We start from the raw sequence: 20,694 nt of genomic DNA, 5'->3' as shown, positions 1-20,694 counted from the left end.
TTGTTTGTAAACTCTCGATAATGTTTTGTTCCTCTTTCAGTGATTCCAGATATTGGAATGTACTGCTATGTAGGGAAAGAAGCATTTGTGGAAAGTGGTACCACAATTCTTGCATCCCACACCTAATACAAGGATCTACTGCTGTGCTAAACAGCTCAAGCCACACTTGCCCCCTTCCTCTCTCCTTCTGGGCCAATCAGGCACTTAAAGCCAGTCTTCTTCTTCCGATTCCAGGACCCTAAAATCAAGATCAAATATTGTACTAAATTATGGAATTGTCCAGTCCGAGATTTAATCCATCCACTTTTATGTCGTATGTTAAGAGAAGTACAGATAAAACACTTAAGGCCCTTCGTTATATGACAACAAAGTGACATAAGTGCTAGCGTTATTAAACTATTGTGTAATCTGGACGCTATAAATGTCTGTGTTTTACTCTTACGGTCTGATTATAACTGAGCTGTTAACTTGCGATCCTGATTGCAATTATGAGTGGAGCCATGTTTATTGCTCCCAGTAATTAGCAGGTGCAATAAAGATGGCTCCCTATGTTAAATTTCATCCTGTCAAACCTGCTAAAATTTAACAAGAGAAAAAGTACAGTAAGCACCTAAATCTGCCTGTTATTCCCAAAATAGCAAAATAGGCAATATTTATTGCAGCACATAAATTCCAAACACCAGAGGGTCAGATTTTATTGAATGCGAAAATGATCTCATCTGACATGGCCGCTTGCAATCAGGCCCTTAGGCCTGCAATAGTAGTTGGGGGGAATAGGGTAGCACTCTTACCACATGTGGTAAATAGCATTTCTCGTAACAAACACCCGAGAGAAACAAATCGTTCAGATTGTGAAGGCGAGAGAGAAAATCTGTTTACTGCAAATGGGGCTAGTAGGAAATGGCCTCCCTAGCTAAACCAATCACACTAAAGGTATCACACTACATTACCACACTCTGACCCGGAAGGTGGAGTTGGAGTTTTTATGACGATAACCTAAAAATCATAGTTATTTTTTTTGGTGAACCTCACTCACTCTCGTAGTTGAATTCATCATCATTGAGTTGGATTGTGGTCCCTAAAAAACAGGATGGGCTCAATCGTATCCCAGGAATCACTTTTGAGAACATTGTCTTGATGGGGTCTAGAATAAAACACATAGGTATCCCTCTTAATCAGCGGTGTTTAAAGTATAGATAAAACCAAATCAAAGGTGAACTAGGGAGGTTATGACTCTACTCACTAAAACCACGTTGACATGTTTGAACCCTTACAGGTAAATGGCCCAGAGGCGTCCGCTAGCTTTCACCAGAACTAGAATATTTCTCGGTCTGAATGAAGGAGGTTATTATATGGAGGTTCTATTGGTCTCCTGAGCTAGGTCTCATGCTCTATCTAATTTTGGTGGGACAAACAGATAACACAAAATCCAAAGGGGCTACTCGCCCTACAGTTGTGTCTGTCCCTTCCGGTTCCTGTTGGGAAGAAAAAGAAATCATTGACTATGGTGGTCATTCTGACCCTGGCGGTCTTTGACCGCCAGGGCGGAGGACCGCGGGAGCACCGCCGACAGGCCGGCGGTGCTCCAATGGGGATTCCGACCGCGGCGGTAAAGCCGCGGTCGGACCGGCACCACTGGCGGGGTCCCGCCAGTGTACCGCGGCCCCATTGAATCCTCCGCGGCGGCGCAGCTTGCTGCACCGCCGCGGGGATTCCGACCCCCCCTACCGCCATCCAGATCCCGGCGGTCGGACCGCCGAGATCCGGATGGCGGTAGGGGGGGTCGCGGGGCCCCTGGGGGCCCCTGCAGTGCCCATGCCACTGGCATGGGCATTGCAGGGGCCCCCGTAAGAGGGCCCCTACATGTATTTCACTGTCTGCTGCGCAGACAGTGAAATACGCGACGGGTGCAACTGCACCCGTCGCACAGCTTCCACTCCGCCGGCTCGATTCCGAGCCGGCTTCATCGTGGAAGCCTCTTTCCCGCTGGGCTGGCTGGCGGTCTGAAGGCGACCGCCCGCCAGCCCAGCGGGAAAGTCAGAATTACCGCCGCGGTCTTTCGACCGCGGAACGGTAAGCTGACGGCGGGACTTTGGCGGGCGGCCTCCGCCGCCCGCCAAGGTCAGAATGAGGGCCTATATGTCCATCACAAGCGATATATCTGGTTATTGCCCATGATAGAATCCTTTTGAGAGCATGTGTCATACCACAATAAAACTGAACTGTAGCACTTGTATATACAGACGTGTTGTGTGGGATAGGACAAATAAACAATGGTCTAAACACATCAAATCTAGAGGGTTTTTTGCCTCTGCGCAGTGACAAGGATACATGTATGTGATCACTCAGTGCAGTTCACTCCATGCTATACACTGCAGAATGTGAAGTGAAATTGTGAAGGTAAATATGTAATACTATGTTACCTCACCCAGTTTTTGAACTCTCTTTTGTGCCAGAGGAAGGTGGGGGGCATGTCCAAGTAGTCACACACTGTACAATGTAGATGCCAGGATTTGGTGCACATTGGTATGTAGAGAGAAAAGATAAGCATATATGATGCACTTACTTTCAAGTTGGTTCAGAAATTGAGCATTTTGTCAAAAATCAGTTACTCATGTCCTCGTGGATGTCATGTCGCTTGTGGACACCTGTAGTAACCCCTTAGGAAAAAAGCAACTATGATTGTTGGGTTATTGTCATAAGGCTGTGCCATGCACAGAGCATTTCACCTTCTGGGTCAGAGTATGGCAATGTAGTAGTTAACTTTAAAGTAACTGATTTAGCTAGGGAGGCCAAGAATTTGGTTTAAGTTATTCAGATGATGTAGCATCATCTGTTCTGTCAGCACCACCATTAATTAATGAGACAAACATAACTCAGTCACTCCCAAAAGCAGAGAGTTAGTGCACATTAACAGAACTGAAAAACATGAGCTCAAGACATTGCTGCATGGAACAATATTAACAGAATACCTAAGAACAAATGCAGCTCCAGCGGGTCTGATTGTTAACAACGAATCCCGTATTTTCCTTGAGGACAAGCAATTAAAAAAAAGAATAGTCACTTATAGCATGGTGGTGTTCCCATGACTTGATTCCTCACTCAAAGTAAAGTCACTAAATTGTTTGGGCTTAGTTCCCACAAATTTCACTGACAAATTCAAATTGTGATTCAAAATTATCGAATTCTTCTAGGAAATCAGGGTTAAGGTTTTTTTTTTTTAATAAACCAACACCCCCACAAAACCCCAGACACACTGATCTAAAAAAGAAATCCCTTTTCAACCCTCCTTTGAAAGCAATACTCCAAGAGGTACTAGCCTTCAAAAATAAAGTTACAAAAGAAATAGAAGCTCTTGACACTGGACAACACAAATATGGCAACCTCACTATACAAGAAAGAATGGGCTCAAAATCATTGCAGAGGAGAGGAAATAAAGTCATCAAACAAGGTGGCGAGGTGGGGCTATAGTCCTCCAGACCATGGGAGCTTACCATGAAGCATGTTTGGCCTTATTAAGAGATGAAAGAAACTATCAGACTTTGCAAAGAGACCCAACCAAGGAAAACCAAGCAGAAATCATGGGTCTGGTGGAGGAAACCAAACACACGATTAGAATAAAAAAAAAAACAGGCAGAGTTTCTGGCCATTGAAAAAACCTAAAAGACAGTACTTTTACACCTTGCCTAAAATTAAAAAACAGAAAGATCCATTGCCTGGACATCCAATTGTTTCAGGGACTAGCTTAGTCCTAGACCCACTCTGCAGCTTTGTGGACTGGTTCCTGTGACCCTTGGTTGCTAAAATGAAGTCATATGTAAACGACACCAAGCATCTTTTGAATATGACAAAAAAAGTGCCTTTTGAGCCCAGTACTGAGCTAATGATTGGGTTAGATGTAGAAGCACTTTACACCAGTATTCTAAAAATTGAGAGTCTTGGAATAATTGGAAATCTACTTTGGACTATCAATGCCCCTGTTGACTGAATAATGAAATTAGCCAGTATAGTCCTAAAGAATATGAAGGCACCATTTACTTACATAGCCAAGGTACTTTAATGGGGAGCACCTTTGGCCTGAGTTTAGCATGCCTTTATGTCCGCCAATTTGAAAAAGTTCCCATTTGTCGTAATAATTCCTTCCAAAAAACTTGATAATGTGCTGCCTCTATATTGATGGTGTCATTATCATCTAAAGTGGCAGCAACACTAGTGCAAATTAATTTATGGGGTGGCTAAATCACCTAAACCAGTTCGTAAAGTTCAGTATGACTGAGTAATAGAGAGATTTCCTTCCTAGATCTGACGATTAGAGCAGAGAATGGTGGATTGACGACAACCATTTATACCAAGCCCACTGACAAAAACAGGTTACTTCACTTTGAGAATGCAAATCTGTGCTCTCTGAGGGAGAACCTGCCAGCTGAACAAATCCTCTGTGTTAGGAGGAACTGCTCAAATATTCAGAACTATAAAACTGAGACAGGAAAGTTGACAAGTAAACTGGTTGAGATACAATACCCAAAACACCTAATTGATAAAGTAAACAAAAGAGCTAGGACTAATGATAGAGATTGGCTCCTTAAAGACAAAACAAGAGAGGAGAAAAGCCAGGTGCTTTGCATAAGCACTTATAGTAATGTATTCAATGCAGTGAAAAAATCATAAATAAACACTGGTGCATTTATAACTGTAAGAATTTGAACTTTAAGAAACTCCTGTTCTGCTTTCAGAGAAACTTGAGCATGAGAGACTTGTTAATTCATACCAGACCAAAGTCCAGACTTAAGAATGATCAAAGAACATTATAGAACCTTTGTGGCATTACAGGACATTATCCCTGTGGTCAGTGCTCAGTATGCCCCTTTACTAGGCATGCAAGGGAATAGACGCAGGATTGAAAACTTCCTGGGTACAAAGAACCCACACAAACAGTAATTCCAGTAATGTGGTGTATTTGGTTGAATGTCCCTGTAAATGAAAGCATATAGGGATGACATCCAGGAAGATAAAAGTAAGGATTATTGAACAAAGAAGCAACATCTTGTGTCAGAAAGGTACAACTTGGATGATGTCTCATTAGCTTAAAAAAAATGAACAGTGATACTGATCTGAAATGGGCAATTATATAAAAAGTAACATCCAGTATAAATATGGACAAAACGTTACTAGAACGTGAACAAAGATGGGTTACAAAATTGCAGTTCCATAAGGGCGGCCTCCATGTTGAAATTCCATGGAACCAACTCAACAGTATACAATGGAATCGCATGGGGATATGTATTTTCCCTCTCTAGCCTTCTGTCCGCACCAGTGACATTACATCATAAGCAGGATGAAACATGAACGTAAGCTATCCTTCTTTCAGTATGTTGCTCCATACAAACAACTGAAAGAGATTATGTGCTCATGGAACACAGGTTTTTCCTCAATAATTTCACAAGATCTATTTCAAGCCTCCATAGAACTGCTTGACAAGGCTTGTTAGTAAGAATATTGCCTCATTATTACTCTTGATACAACATTTGATCCTATATTCTTTTATTAAATGTCTTCCGAAGTATGGCCACTATAGTATATTTCCATACAATAGTGGCCTACACTATATAGTTTTGGTGTTTTATCAGACCATGCAGCTGGGCAGGACGGGGGTGCCTTCAAACAATACACTACAGATAACTGAAGTATGTTTCTGGACTATATTTCCCACCATTCTGACTTGCTCACATTACCTGCGTGATGGCATCACATGCATCTCACGGCGGCTCAGTTTCAACCGGAAAGAGGCCATTTATACAGAGAGCTCATATAAAAATCAGGGCTTGCTCCACAGATGTGTGAGCAGCCAAGAAGGAATCAGGGAGTTACTATAGGTGTCCACAAGTGACATGACATGCTTGACAATGTGATTAACTGATTTTTGACAGAATGCTCTATATCTGAACCTACCTGTAAGTAAGTGCAATTTAGATACTTCTCTTTTTCTCTCTGCATACCCATCTGCACAAAATACTGGCATCTGTATTATACAATGTGTGACTACAGGGTCATGTTCCTCCACCTTCCTATGTCACAAAAGAAAGTTCCAAAATTGGATAAGGTAATATAATATTACATATTTACCTTCACTATTTCATTTCACGTTCTGCAGTGTATAGGATGGAGTGAACTGCACTGAGTGATTACATACATGTGTTCTTGGCAGTGCACAAAGCAAAGCCCTTTGGGATTTCTGTGTTTAGATCATTGTTTATTTGTCCTGTCCCACACAATATGTCTTTATATATGAATGACACATTGGTGTGATGCATGCTGTCAAAAACAAAGATAGTATGGGCAATAACCATACATGTCGCTTCTGACTGACATTGCTTCCCAATAGGAAGTAATGGACTCAGCTGTAGGGTGAGTAACCCCTCTGCATGTTGTGTGTATTTGTCGGTTTGTACAACCAAAATTGGATAGGCTGCGAGACTTAGCTCAAGAGGCCAATAGAACCTCCATATAATAACCTCCTTAATTCAAACTGGGCATATTCTGGCCCTGATGAAAGCCCACGGACTCCTTTGGGTTACTTACCGGTAGGGGCTGAAACATGTTGACTTGGTTTTAGGGTGCATGTCATAATCTCCCTAATTGAAAAGAGAATTGTTTTTATCCATTCCTAAAACACCACTGATTAAAAGGGATACCAGGTGTTTTAAGGTATTTTTATTCTAGATCCCGGCAAGACAATATTTCCAAAAAGGCTCCTGTGGATCAGGGTCGGCCTGACTGTACCGGCGAGGCTGGTAGGTTAGGACCACTTTTGTTACTAGGGGGCGTTTTTGTAGCAGTGCAGCAGTTTTAAAAGCACTGCAGAGTTCCTTGTATATCCAATCGTTTTCAGGCAACAATAAAAGTGCCAAGAAAACTCTGGTGATTAATATACCTGCTGGAGAAAGATCAGACTTTTGTCTGGTGGTAGTTTTGATTTATCTAAGGTAGCACAGAGGGTTAATATGCCTGCTACAAAGAACATGTACTATGCAGATCACAGAACAATATTGTATGTGAGATGCTCAGTGGGATACTGCTTTTGTCACAGAGACGCTTTTGTTACTGTGCATTTCATGAGTCACAGTCATAATCTTGCACAATAAGCTATGAATTGCCATCAAAAAGCTATGTTTTGCTAGTCTTTGATTATCCCAATTGTGCAAAAAACGGTTTGTTTGGGTAGAAATAAATTGTTATTAGTAAAGTCAACTTTAACCACTGTGTTACATTCTGAATTCTGAGTTTATGCTTCCCCAGACCAAGCACTCTTAACAAATGTCTACCAGTATGGATGACATGTAATATGTGAATCCTACACCTTGTAGTCTCCTGTGTCTTATGTAACATTTTCTATACACTGTTTAAAGTGCTCCAACATGCGAAGCTGGTAAGAGAGGCACTATAAAACAAATGAAATACATGTGAGAGAGTGGCTATGGAGAGTTGAGAGGCACTGTTGGAGGGTGATGGTGAGGGAATCATTGAAGAACTTCAATAAACATTGCCGTATGCTGGTGCACTGTAAGGTAACTATTTACTATGCTTTAGAAACTAACACAATTGAATATATTAAGAGAATGTGTTGTAGAATGCACAGTTTTTGCCATTTTTAGGGTCGAGCCTGCGAGTGCACGTGCTAGCGCATGTGTCTTGCTTGCGAGACTCTGTTGTGTACCGTAAAGGGCTTGGAGCCCGCCTGTTGCTTACCATTTGTTGGCTTGTGTGGCACTCTGCTTTACAGCCTCATAATTCATCACTGAAGGCCTGGCATCATTTCCGTTCCTCTGTGTGGAGTAGGGACCAAGCACTGATTGATTCAACTTAATCAGTGCCCATCCGCTGCTCCTGACGCAATTGAGGTACTATTTTGTTCTTTTTAACTTCTAGTGCCCTGCAAACAGAAAACTTGCGACTGGCAAAAACGTCCCCAGCAGGACCAACAAAATTGCAAAGTTTTATTTTTTATAGCTAGCTTTTCTATAATTTTGCCAAGTCGTCTTTTCTCACTTTGCACTCATGTTTTCTTTTGAATTTGCTCAGGGGTGCTTTTCTCAAAACATGACGATTATCTTGTTTTAAATATTGTAAAGCGACATTGTTTCTTTATTATGTGCAATTTCTGAAATGATGCTTTAATACATAATAGTGCATTACACCCCACCCCATGCCACCCCACTCCAATCCACCCCACATCAATCCACCCCAATACCATTAATACCACTCACCCCAATTCAATCCACTCCAACCCACAACACTCCAGTCCTCCCAACCCACCCCAATCTAATATGCGCCACTCCAGTTCATCCTACTACAATCCAAAACCATCTGCACCACTTTAAAACAATCTGCCCCACTCCAATAAAAAACAATCTACCCCACTCCAATCCACATTATGCCCCCTCAATCTGCCCCAATCCAAAACAATCTGCCCTGCTACAATCTACTGCACTCCAATCCAAAACAACCTGTCCCACCCCAATCTTCCCCACTACATTCTGCTTCACTGCAATCCAAAAGAATCTGCCCCACCCCATTCTGCCCCATTTCAATGTGCTCCATTCCAATCCAAAACAATCTGTTCCACTTTAATCCAAAAGAATCTGCCCCAATCCATTCCGTCCCATTTCAATCTGCCCCACTCCAATCCAAAACAATCTGTTCCACTCCAATCTGCCCCACTCCAATCGGCCCTACTCTAATCGGCCCCATTCTAATCTGCCCCTCTCCATTCCAAAACAATCTGTCACACTCCAATCCATCACACCCCACTCAAAAACAATACGTCTGCTGCAATCGAATGCACCCCATTCCTTCACAATTCGCCCAACTCCAATCCACCCCACTCCCATTCAATCCACTCAACTTCCATCCAATTCACCCTACACCAACCCAAACCACCCTATTCCAATCCAATCCACCCCAGAACACCCCACTCCAATCCACCCAACTCCAATCCACCCTAATACAATCTGCCTCGCTCCAATCTGCCCCACTCCAATCAAAAACAATCTGCCCCACTCTAGCCTGCCCCACTCCAATCTAAAAGAGTCTGTCCCACTCCAAATCTGTGATACTTCAATCCAAAACAATCTGCCCCACTCTAGTCTACCCAACTCTAATCCAAAACAATATGCCCCACTCCAATCCATTTCAATCTGCCCCACTCCAGTCTGCCCGCTTTAATCCAAAACAATCTGCCCCACTTCAACCTGCCCCACTACAATCCCAAACAACCTCCTCCAATCCAAAACAATCTGCCTGACTCCAATTCACACCACTCCAATCCAATCCACCTCACTCCAACCCAGTCCACCCCACTCCATCCCAATTCACCCCACTCAATCCACCACAATCCAGTCCACGACACCCCACTCCACCCCACACCAATCCACCCCAATCCAGTCAGTCCAATCTACCCCACTCCCATCCAATATACCTCACCCCAATCCAGTCCACCCCAGTCTACTCCAATCCACCCCCACTCCAGTCCGATCCATCCTACCCCACTCCAGTTCAACCCACCCGCTCCAATCCATCCTAATCCAGTCCAACCCAATCCATCCACTCTGATCATGTCCACTGCTACCCAATCCACCTCACTCCAACCCAATCCACCCATACCACCCCAATCCATCCCACTCAATACAATTCACTTTAATCCACCTCACTCCAGTCCACATTAATCCACCCTACTCCAGTCCAATCCACCCCACTCCAAACCACCTTAATCTACTCCACGTCAACCCAGTCCACCCATTTTCAATTAATCCACCCCACACCAATCTAATCCACCTCACACATTCCAATCTATCCCACTCCAATTTGTTTTGCAGTTTTATATAGCACAGACTGAACCCAAAGGTATTAGAGCACTCTACATGAGCACCAGTAACACTGCACAAGGACACTTTCGTTTTTTTAGTAGGCACAGGGAGATTAAGCGATTTGCCCAAAATCACAAAATGGTTCCCCAGCTCCAAAGTTGGCAGCTCTGGCCGTTACGCCATATCCTCTCCCCAATCCACCTCACTCTAATCCAATCCAATCCAATCCACCCCACTTCAATCCAATCCATCCTACTCCAGTCCAATCCACCACAATCCACTCCACTCAACCACAATCCACTCCACTCCACCCCAATCCAATCGAATCCACCCCAACCTTATCCAGCCCACCCCAGTCCAATCCACCACACTCAACCCAACCCACTCTACACCACCCTTACCCATCAAACCTTAATCCACCCCACCCAACTCAATCCACCCCACTCAATCCAGTCCACCTCACTCCAATCCACCCCACTCCAGTCCACTCCACTCCAGTCTACTCTACTCCAGTCTACCTCACTCCAATCCAGTTCATTCCAATCCACCCCACCTCAAACCACCGCACCCCACCCCCTCCAATCCAATCCACCCCCTACTGCCCACACCACCCAAATCCACCCCACCCCATTTCAATCCACACCACCCAGGTCCAATCGACCCCACTCTACTACCAAACCACCCCACTCTACTCAAAATCCACCCCAACCTACCGTAAATCCAATCGAACCCACCCCAACCCAGTTCAGCCCACCGCACTCTAATTAAATCCAGTCCATCCACTCCACTCCAATCCAGCCTACCCCACACCAAACCAATCCACCCCACCCCAATCCACTCCACCCCACTACAATCTACCCCACCCAATCCACGCCACCCTGGTGCATACCAGCCCACTCAAACAACTACACCACACTCCAATCCACCTCACCTCAATGCAATCCACCCCATTCCAATCCACCCTGCTCCAATCCACCCCAGTCCAATCCAACACACTCCACTCCAATCCAATCCATACCACCCCACTACATGCCACTGCAGCCCACCACAGCCCAGTCCATTCCACCCCACCCTATTTCAATCCACCCCATTCCAATCCAATCTACCCCATCCACCTGACGCCACTCTAGTCCACCCTACTTATCCCAATCCACCACACTCCAGTCCAATCCACCCCACTCCAGTCCACCTCCAATCAGTCCACCCCACCCCACCCCACTCCAGTCCAGTCCACCCCACTCCAATCCTGTGAATCCAATACACCCTACTCCAATCTAGTCCACCCCTCTCAAGGCCAAACTAATCCACCCCTTCAATCTAATCCACCCCAGTCCACTCCAACCTAATCCATCCCACTCCAATCCAGTCCATCCTACCCCAGTCCAATCCACCCCACCCCAGTCTAATCCAAACCACCTCTATCTCTCCAATCCAAACCACTCACCCAATCCGATCTGATTCAACCCACTCAAATCTACCCTAATTCATTCCATCTCACCCCATTTCAATCCACCCCACTCCAGTTCAATCCATCTCACTCCACAACCCACCCCACTCTACCCCTTTCCATTCCATCCCACTGTACTCCAATCCAATCCACCTCACTACCTCAATCCACTCCAACCCACTCCACCCTATTCTACCCCACTCTACTCTGCCACTCTGCCACTGAATCACTGACCCACTGAATTCAAAACTCCTCTACTGAACTTTAAGACACTCTACTCCCCCTACTCCACTCTACGATACTCCAACAAATCCACTCTATGAGACTCCACCCCCTACTTCACTCTGACACTCCACGCCACTAACATTTAGTCATACTGAACAGCAGCCACACTGGTTTACAACATGGCAAAACACATTGCGAAAACCAATAGCTCTTGTATAGGTGAAGCCCCCAAGTCCCATTGTAGCAGCCAGACTCAGTCACTGTGCACCCTTTAGGGGCTGGACTGACAAAATTTGCCAGGGCTGCTTTCAATCAATCAGACATTTGTATAGTGCACTGCTCACCTGTAAGGGTCTCAGGGCGCTGTTGGGGTTGGTCCTCTCTGCTTCAGTTGAAGAGCCAGGTCTTAGGGTCCTTCCTGAATTAAGGTAACAATGGTGACTGCCTGAGGTGGGGGGGCAAAGTGTTCCACCTCTTTGCCACGAGATATGCGAAGGATCTTCCTCCAGCCGAGGTCTTCCAAATGCGGGATACGGTGGCTAAGGCTTGTTGAGTGGTGCAGGGAGGACTGGCAGGGGAGAAGAAGGTGATGCTGTGGTTGATATAGGTGGGTCCCATGTCGTGGAGGGCCTTGTATGCCTTGACAAGGAGTTTGAAGTTGATCCTTTTCTCAACGGGGAGCCAGTGGAGCTCTCTCAGATGTCTGGTGATGTGTTTATGGCGGGGGACTTCCAAGATGAGTCTGGCAGAGGCGTTCTGGATGTGTTGTAGTTTCTTGGTGGTGCCGGCATTGAGTGCATTGCCATAGTCGAGTCTGCTGGTGACCGGAGCATGGGTTACAGTCGTGTGGTGGCCGTTTGGGATCCATTTGAAGATCTTCCGGAGAAGTTGGAGTGTGTGAATACAGGAGGATGCAACAGAGTTGACTTGGTGAGTCATGGTAAGAGATGAATCCAGGATGAAGCTGAGGTTGCGTGCGTGGTTTATTGGGGTGGGGGCCTGCTGAGTGTAGGAGGCCACCAGGAGTCATCCCAGGCTGATGTGGAGGGCTCCAGGATGAGGATTTTGGTCTTGTCTGAGTTGGGCTTAAGGCAGCTCTCCTTTATCCAGACGGCAACGGCTTCCATCCTGTTGTGGAAGTTCTTCTTGGCAGTTGTCAGGTTTTCGTCAGTGAGATGATCAGCTGGGTGTCGTTGCCATATGAGACGATGTTCAGTCTGTGGCTTCTGACGATGGACGCGAGCGGGGCCATGTAGATGTTGAAGAGTGGGGGACTCAGGGAGGAGCACTGGGATACTCTGCAGCTGTTCTCCATAGGTTCTGACAGGTATGGTGGGAGTCTGACTTTGAGTGTTCTACCTGTCAGGAAGTAGTGTATCCACTATAGGGCCTTGCTATTGATGCAGGCTGTATTGAGACTGGAGCAGAGGGTGTGATGGGAGACTGTGTCGAAGGCAGCCAATAGGTCCAGTAGGATGAGGGCTGCTGTTTGACCGTGGTCAAGAAGGGAGCGGATGTCATCTGTGGCGGCGAGGGTGGCGGTCTCCTTGTTGTGGCTGCTCCTGAAAACTGATTGGGAGATGTCCAGGATGTTGTTATCCTCAATGTGTTTGCAGAGCTGTGCTTTGATGGCCTTTTCCATGATCTTGGCTGGGAAAGTCAGCAGAGAGGTGGGGTAGTAGTTTTTGAGATCCAGGGAGTCAGCCATGGGTTTCTTCAGGAGCAGGCAGATCTCAGCGTGCTTCCAGTCCTTGGGGAAGGTAGCCGTTTCCATGGAGCACTTTAGAGTGTTGCAAAGCTCGGGTGGGATGGAGGTGTTGGCTTTGTTGAAAATGGGGTGGGGACAGGGATCAGTAGGGGCTCCGGAGTAGATGCTGCTCATGATGGAGCGGGTCTCTTCTGTGGTGAGGGGGTCCAGCAGTGCAGTCTCTGTGAAGGTTCGGAGGATCCAGGCTGGAGGGTTGTTAGTGGGTTAGGAGGGTCCTGGGGTCCAAAACTATTGTAGCTGTCCCTGATTTTTCAATGTAAGAAGGTGGCTAGTCTGTCGCAGAGGTCCTGAGATGGAGGGGTGTTTGCAGCTTCCAAATGGGGTTTGGTTAACTCTTTAACCACAGCAAAGACCTCTTTGGTATTGTGTGGAGTGGCGCTGATACGGTCCTGCAGGGTGGCTTTCTTAGTGGATCTGATAAGGCGGTGGTGGGATTTTATGGCGGGTTTGAAGGCCGCGAGGTCCTCCAGGGACTTTCTGTTTCGCCATCTTTTTTCTAGCCATCTGCAGGTGCACCTAGAGTCCTGGAGTTCAAAGGAGAACCAGCTGGCCTTCTTGATGTTGTGTTTACCTGAGGTAATTCGGAGTGGCACTAGGGTGTTGGCGCATTCAGAGATCCATTGATGGAAGTTCCTTGATGAGAAGTTTGCGTCTGTGGCGTGGGGAGGTGGTGACTTGCTGAGGGTGTTGGTGAGCTGTTCCTCGGTGGTCTGATTCCATTTCCTGTATGGGGAGCGGAGGGTGCAGAGGCGGACTGTAGGTGTGGTAATGGAGAAATTAATGCAGTGATGTTTGGTCCAGTGTAGTGTGGAGGTGTTGTCAAGGGTGATGTTGTTGTTGGTGGAATAAATGGGGTAGAGTGTTTCCAGCGGTGTGTGTTGGCGAGGTGACCAGTTGTTTGAGGCCAATTGTGGCAAAGTTCTCGAGCATGGAAGCAGTGTTGTGGTCATTGCGGTTGTCGATGTGATAGTTGCGGTCGCCAAGGAGAAGGTAGATAGTGGAAACAAGTGAGTGGGGCGCTATAATGTTGATGATGGAGTCGCTGAAGGCCAGGTGGGGCCAGGTGGCCTGCAGATGAGGGTGCCGCGGAAGGTGGACTTAGGGGTGATGTGGATCTGGAAATGGAGGTGCTTCACGAGGGCGGAGTGTTCCTCTTCATTAGTTGTCAGGTGGAGTGAGGTTTTAAGGGCGATGGCTAGTCCGCCACCAGGTCGGGAGTACTGGTCTTTGCACAGCAGTTCGTAGTCGCCGGGGATGGCAATGGCAATATCCAGTTCTGACGCCGGGTTTGTCCATGTTTTGGTGAGAAAGGCGATGTCCAGGCAGGTGGAGTCCAGCAGGTCCTGGTGTTCTACGGTGTGTTTGTGGAGGGAGTGTATGTTGAGGAGGATGCCGTTGAGATGCTCAGGGTGGGTGTTCGATGTTCCTGTGTAGGGAGGGTCTGGCGTTTGGTATAGGGTGAGGGTTCCGTGGCAGTTCAAGCAGGAGAAAGATCCATGGGTGTCTCTGGGTGATGCGAGATGTCAGGCAGTGAAGCGTTCTGTGTTCAGTGCGTGGAGGGTCTTTGTGTTGTAACGACAGGTAGCGTGGGGCTCAGAGTCCGTGTCGCTAGGGGGAGCACATGGAAACAGCACAATAGTGAAAAGGAGAAAATTTAAAACCAGGCAAAAATAGGAAAACAGACAAAAAAGGGTGAAGAGTGATAATGAGGAAAAAAGCAGAAAAGACAGAGAACAGAGGCAGATGACCACTAGGCCACCAGGGATGAGGCGCAGGCAGGTGAAGGCAGGCCTTGATCTCAGAGGCAGGAGTCTGTTGATGAGATCAGATGTAGAGGCAGCAGCATGTGGAGCTGGGCCTGAAGAGTAAGCAGTCGCTGACCAGAAGGTCAGTTGAGTCGCTTTGGGTTCCCAGTCCCGTCCTGCTTGGGATACGGTTGAGCCCATCTTGGTTTTTAGGGACCAAGTTGCGACCCGATATTGAAGCATGTCTCCACTAGAGGGTTATTAAAAAAAGTGGGATTCTTAGGTTATTGTCATAAAGAGGGTGTTCCATGCACAAAACTGCAGCTCCACCTTGTAGGTCAGAGTATGATAATGACCATTTCTCCATGGTGAGGTATTTATCAATTGTAGTAAATACCTCCAATTCTGACGTTTCAACTGCAAAATGGGCCATAACATATAAAATCGATATTGAACACTCAGAAATCCATGTTTTTCCTATTTATGGGCCTGTTACCACCTATAAATTTCAGCAAGATTGACTTGCCGGAATTCGAGGGTAAGATAATTGTCACGGAGCCGGAGGGCGTATGTCAGGAGGCACTGGTCCCTTGACGAGTGTGTGACTACAGGGTGGTGCTCCCACTCGGCTTCAGGTTTAAAGATGACTTAATGAATACTCGATACCCAGAGTGTATATACAAACAGTGGTCAGATTCACCCGGATACACAGATTAATAGAAGCCCTGACTTACGACAGGTAAGGGATACAAACAAGGGGGATCCAAGAGGTCCTGATGAAGGCCGAGTGACCCTGAGAGGCAGTAAAAGCATCCAAAACATGTTGACTGGTGAACAGGTACGGGGTGAACAGGCAATGGTGTCCTGTATGTCAGCAAAAGGAATCTATTTTTAATCCTGTCCAGCGGTCCCTTAGTAAAATTGAGGAGTGGACACCCATCAGACAGTTTTATGTATTGTTGTATGTTCAGATCCCCATTTTTGTTTTGTGTTGTTGAGTAGTGTTGTATGTTCCCTGCCCCTACTGCACCATTCCTATTGTGGGTTTATGTAGGAATGTGTTAGCAGAAGCCCAATGATGAAGCATGCCACGATTAGTGGGTGAGGGCAGGTTTTCTAACGGGCAGTCGCCCGCCCATGGGGGTGGCGAGATGGACTGGTTTTCTTGTACCTTTTGTGATAAGTGGTAGATGTTTTGGGAGGTAGGACAAAGAAAAACTTTTCCTCTCACCCCTTCATAAGTGTTTTGATAAGATAATTACGGCACAGCTCATAATTCCTATCCATTTACACAGGGATCTGAATTTAACCCTTAACTTGTAATGATGGCCTGGAATTGTTTCAATGCACATTCTCCCTTAATCTTAAATGCAAGTAAATGTAAAGCACCAAGGAGTTGAACATTATTAACAAATGGAATTAACTGGTCCTTGAAAGACTGAACTGGAGTTTAGTGTATTGAGGGCATGGAGGGCCACTACAAACTGATATGGAAAGATAACTAACGCTGGACAGCCAATAAGCACGTTTAAAAAAATGATTAAGATTGCCCTGCGGCTGCGTATGTCGGATGTCCTGTCACTCAGGCCCTCATTACAAGTGTGGCGGTCTTACGACCACCACACTTGCGGTGGCGGTCGGACCGCTGCCAAAGTGGCGGTCCAACCTCCACATTATGTCTGTGGTGAAAGCGCCATGGTTGGGCCGCCGGCACCACCACTTTTAGGCCGGCTAACGGCCTGGAGGTGCCGGCGGTCTTTATCCGCCAGGGCAACGCTGCAAGCAGTGCTGCACTAGGGATTACGAGTCCTGTGTCCACCAGCTTTTGCATGACTGTTCTACCGCCATGCAAAGACTGGCAGAGATGGGGTGTTGGGGGCCCCTGCACTGCCCATGCTTTTGGAAAGCCTCATCCTGCTTTTCAGGCTGTGAAAAGTGCGATGGGTGCTAGTGCACCTGACGCACCTCAACATTGCAGCCGGCTCAATTACAAGCCGCCATAAATGTTGTTCTGAGTTTCCCACTGGACTCATAATAGGGCCAGCGGGTGGAAGACCAGAGTGGCGGTCTTCCGACCCAAAGAAGTTGGTGGGCAATTACGAGCTGGCATCAGTCTTGTGGTGAGTTTTCCGCTGGGCCAGCGGGTGGAACACTGTTTTCACCCACTGGCCCAGTGGAAAACTCATAATAGGGACAGCGGCAAGAAGACCGGAGTGGCGGTCTTCTGACCCAAAGAGTTTGGCGGGCGGCTGAGTTGAAAGTAGAACTCGATATTCAGAAATACACAGAGCAGGACATGTAAACTTTGCACATACAGAGTTTCTTGGTGAGAGGTGTACCTTGTTTGTTTCAGCTGAGCTGGCATTTTTGGAAATAGTTTCCAATTTGGCATCGTTTTTTGGCTCTATTCAAGAGCCGGTGAAACATATTGATGATGCCCGTTGTGCATTTGTTAGTACGTCATTCCTGGCTCCTTTTCCTTTCTTGTGGCTAGCAAATCGTTCGGCGCACACTGCACAGATCTCAGTAGGAACCCTATAGACCGGGCCATTGGAATTATGTGATTCTGTGCTGCTATGTTTTCGTCATTGTTATGGGTTTTCCGCACTTGCCAGATTTCAACAGAATGTATGGTTGCAGCTGAAATTATCAAGTGTTTATTACACTGTGTGGAATGTAATGCAGCTCCTGACCCACTGCAAAGGTTAATTGGTCTTACATGGCCCAGTTAGCTTTTCACCCCTCTGAAGTCAATGACGTGTAAAATATCTTAGGTAATGACAAATATAGGATTCATAAAGTGATGAAACAGTTCAGGTTGTGGAGTGCGCTTCCATGTATAAATAGTGCTCTCCTCCCTTCTCTTTGCTGCAGGTTAACTACAACGTTCTGGGATTTGTGGACAAGAACAATGACCTTTTGTACCGAGACCTCTCCCAGGCCATGTGGAAATCCAAGCACAAGTTGGTGAGCTCTCTGTTCCCCGAGGGCGACCCCCACAAGTCCTCTCTGAAGCGCCCTCCCACTGCAGGGTACCAGTTCAAGAGTTCCGTCATGACCCTGATGACTAACCTCTATTCCAAAACCCCAAGTTACATCAGGTAATCTGAATTGCCAGGGTCTATGCCTGTGTCTCTGATTTTGGGGGTTGTATGCGGGGAAGAGAATTTCTGCAGCAATGGTACACTGATTTTCAGAGCTCCAAGCAGAATTTCATTTTGCCTTCTGGGCTCACACTAAAAAAAAGACAAAAATGCATTTTCTGGCCCTAGGCAAACGTTTGCATGTCTGCTTGCAGTCGAGGGCTGGCCTATATTGACATACTGATGTGAAATGTGCCTAAATGCTGGTGCCTCTAAAAGGCTCTTTCCGCTGATGCAAATGTAATCACAAATTAAACACAGACATTCCTGCTCTTTGGACTCCTTGAAAAAAGACACAAGCCTCCTTTTAGAGGAGCCACAGTTTTCAGAGGATCGTGAAATATAGAAAAAACGCAAGACATTATGCAAAGAAAATTGATTAAATTCTGTAATATCTATAATTTTTTACTTGTCTGAATCTTTTGTGCATGCAGTAATCAGTTTTGGACCTAAACGTCTGTAAATAATTTAACACAGTGTCATTAGATGGCACTTATCACCAATCCTCCAAGGTGACTTTGAATGTGGCAGTATTATTATTTATTAAGTGCACCTAACTATTCATATGCACCTGGCAGCTCTCATTCCATCCCCTACAGCTGAGACGCTTCATACACTTCGTATATTAAACACGATATCTCACTGATTACCCATTAATTTAGCCTGTTCAAATGTGTTATTGTACGTTACATCATATTTGTAGTTTCTGTTCAGGTTCTGAAATATGTGTAGTACTTTTAATTTGCGTCTGCTAGTAACTTAAAAAATTGTAAAAAAAAAAAATAACAAGCATTTGCAATGCAATGGGTGTCGCATTACGTTGAGTTAGAGCTATTAGCGTTGTAAACTCCTAACCAGACTTTTCGTGCCACATTAAATGAAAGAAAGAGAAAAAGTATTCCAGAAACCATATGGAAAACATGGAGCTTCGTATGTTTCCAGTAGTTTACCGGTGCTCACGAGGAGTGCTAAACACCAGAAAAGGCATGACGTATGCATGCCTTTCACGAATGAAAACAAGCGGATTTTAAAAGGCAAGCCCACAAACCAATGAAAGTGACTGACGTAAAATAGGCGTGGTTAAAATCCCCCTAAAAAGAGATTAGAAGAGGGACGGGCGCTTTGCACTCGCCCCTAAAAAGCACTCAAGAGACAGCGGTGGGTTGGAATGCGTTGACTCAGCATCTCTGCCAGATGTCATCAAGAATACGTGCTTTTAAGAGGGTTTGCTCCTTGTGTTTAACTACACCTCTGTGCAGTGCTTTGAAGCATTCCAGGGAGGCCCATACTTCATAAACTAGAACAAAAATGTATCTCTTGCTTCCTTGTCCGGTCTCTCTAGGTAATATGTCCAAATGTATACCTTTTGAGGCCCACTGACAGCCTCCATAGGGATTTTTGCACTGCTGTGGAGTACTTCTTTTTCCAATGTTCTCCATTCGTCTTCCACTTTATTTCACTTGCACCTAGGATTCGCCGAGTGCCTAGAAGTGACTTAGACCACAGCAAGCATGAGTGGAATAACTCACGTCGTTAGTAACGAGTCACATAGAATGGAGCTCCAGAGTTCCCGATAAATCCCTAACTCCAGTGGGAGGTCTCCTGCCCAGGGTGTCCAAGGTTGGTCAGTGAGTGCCAGATCAATGACAGTTGTTCTGGGCAACCTCTGATTATGTAAACGAATCCCATCTAGATTCACTGTAGATAAAAAAAGTATTTTATGTAGATATCGTGAGATTCCGGCATGAATCCGAGCCACCCCTTCTTTGAGCGTAGGTGCCACTAATGAAAGCCATGGTGCTGTGCCTCAGTGACGCAGTAGTACAGTTACTCACTTCTATTCATCAGAATTTCTGACTTCTAGTAGCTCAGCCTAGGCTAGAGTAGTTGTTAGTCAGTTTCCCGTTTCTACGTCCCTGCATTAGATTGACATATCCAATATGTTTTTATTCTTTGGACCTAGGGCTGGCCTAATACGGACAGGTTAGTTTCATGCTGTGGATTAAAATGTTATCCTGAATTCCCCTGATATCCATTTCTGCACTGCTTCTCTGCACTGCCTGCTGACACATTTGACATGTCAGTGCACTGCTACCATGAAATGTACAGCACCCACTCTTTCAGAGGGGGCTATTTTGTTTTTCTGTGAGCCTCTAGCTCTGTGCTTTACATTTTTCCATATCCTTGTTGATTGTAAGTTCTGCCATCTGTTAAAGTAGGGCAGCTAAGCAACGTGATGACCTGCTGCCCAGAAGCTTTACCCACAGCTACTGAAATTATGTAGTAATGGAGAACCAAATTGTGTGGCACATTTGATTAATTTATGTGACAAGAAAGGCAAATTATGTGGCATAATGAAAACGTTACTTATCTCTGGTAACACTTTTTCTGTTGGATACCTTATGTAGCGGCAGATTCACACCTTGTAAATATTCCCCAGTTGTCAGAGGTGTCAGAATCTATATGGGTGTGGAGTACAGGTTTAGTGCTCCTGGGCACCGGT

General features: G+C 45.9%; 1 protein-coding gene across 2 annotated transcripts in view; it reads left to right on the top strand.

Moving 5' to 3' along the window:
- MYO1A (myosin IA) overlaps positions 1–20,694 on the top strand; it is a 239,212-nt gene that overhangs the window by 166,818 nt on the left and 51,700 nt on the right. For both annotated transcript variants that reach the window (XM_069230771.1, XM_069230772.1), the window contains exon 17: positions 17,923–18,149. In XM_069230771.1, coding sequence (XP_069086872.1) covers positions 17,923–18,149 — 227 coding nt within the window. The remainder of the gene's footprint in view (positions 1–17,922; positions 18,150–20,694) is intronic.

Source organism: Pleurodeles waltl, chromosome 4_2, assembly GCF_031143425.1.
Source record: "Pleurodeles waltl isolate 20211129_DDA chromosome 4_2, aPleWal1.hap1.20221129, whole genome shotgun sequence".
Taxonomy (NCBI): domain Eukaryota; kingdom Metazoa; phylum Chordata; class Amphibia; order Caudata; family Salamandridae; genus Pleurodeles; species Pleurodeles waltl.
This window is presented reverse-complemented; position numbering and strand designations above follow the sequence as displayed.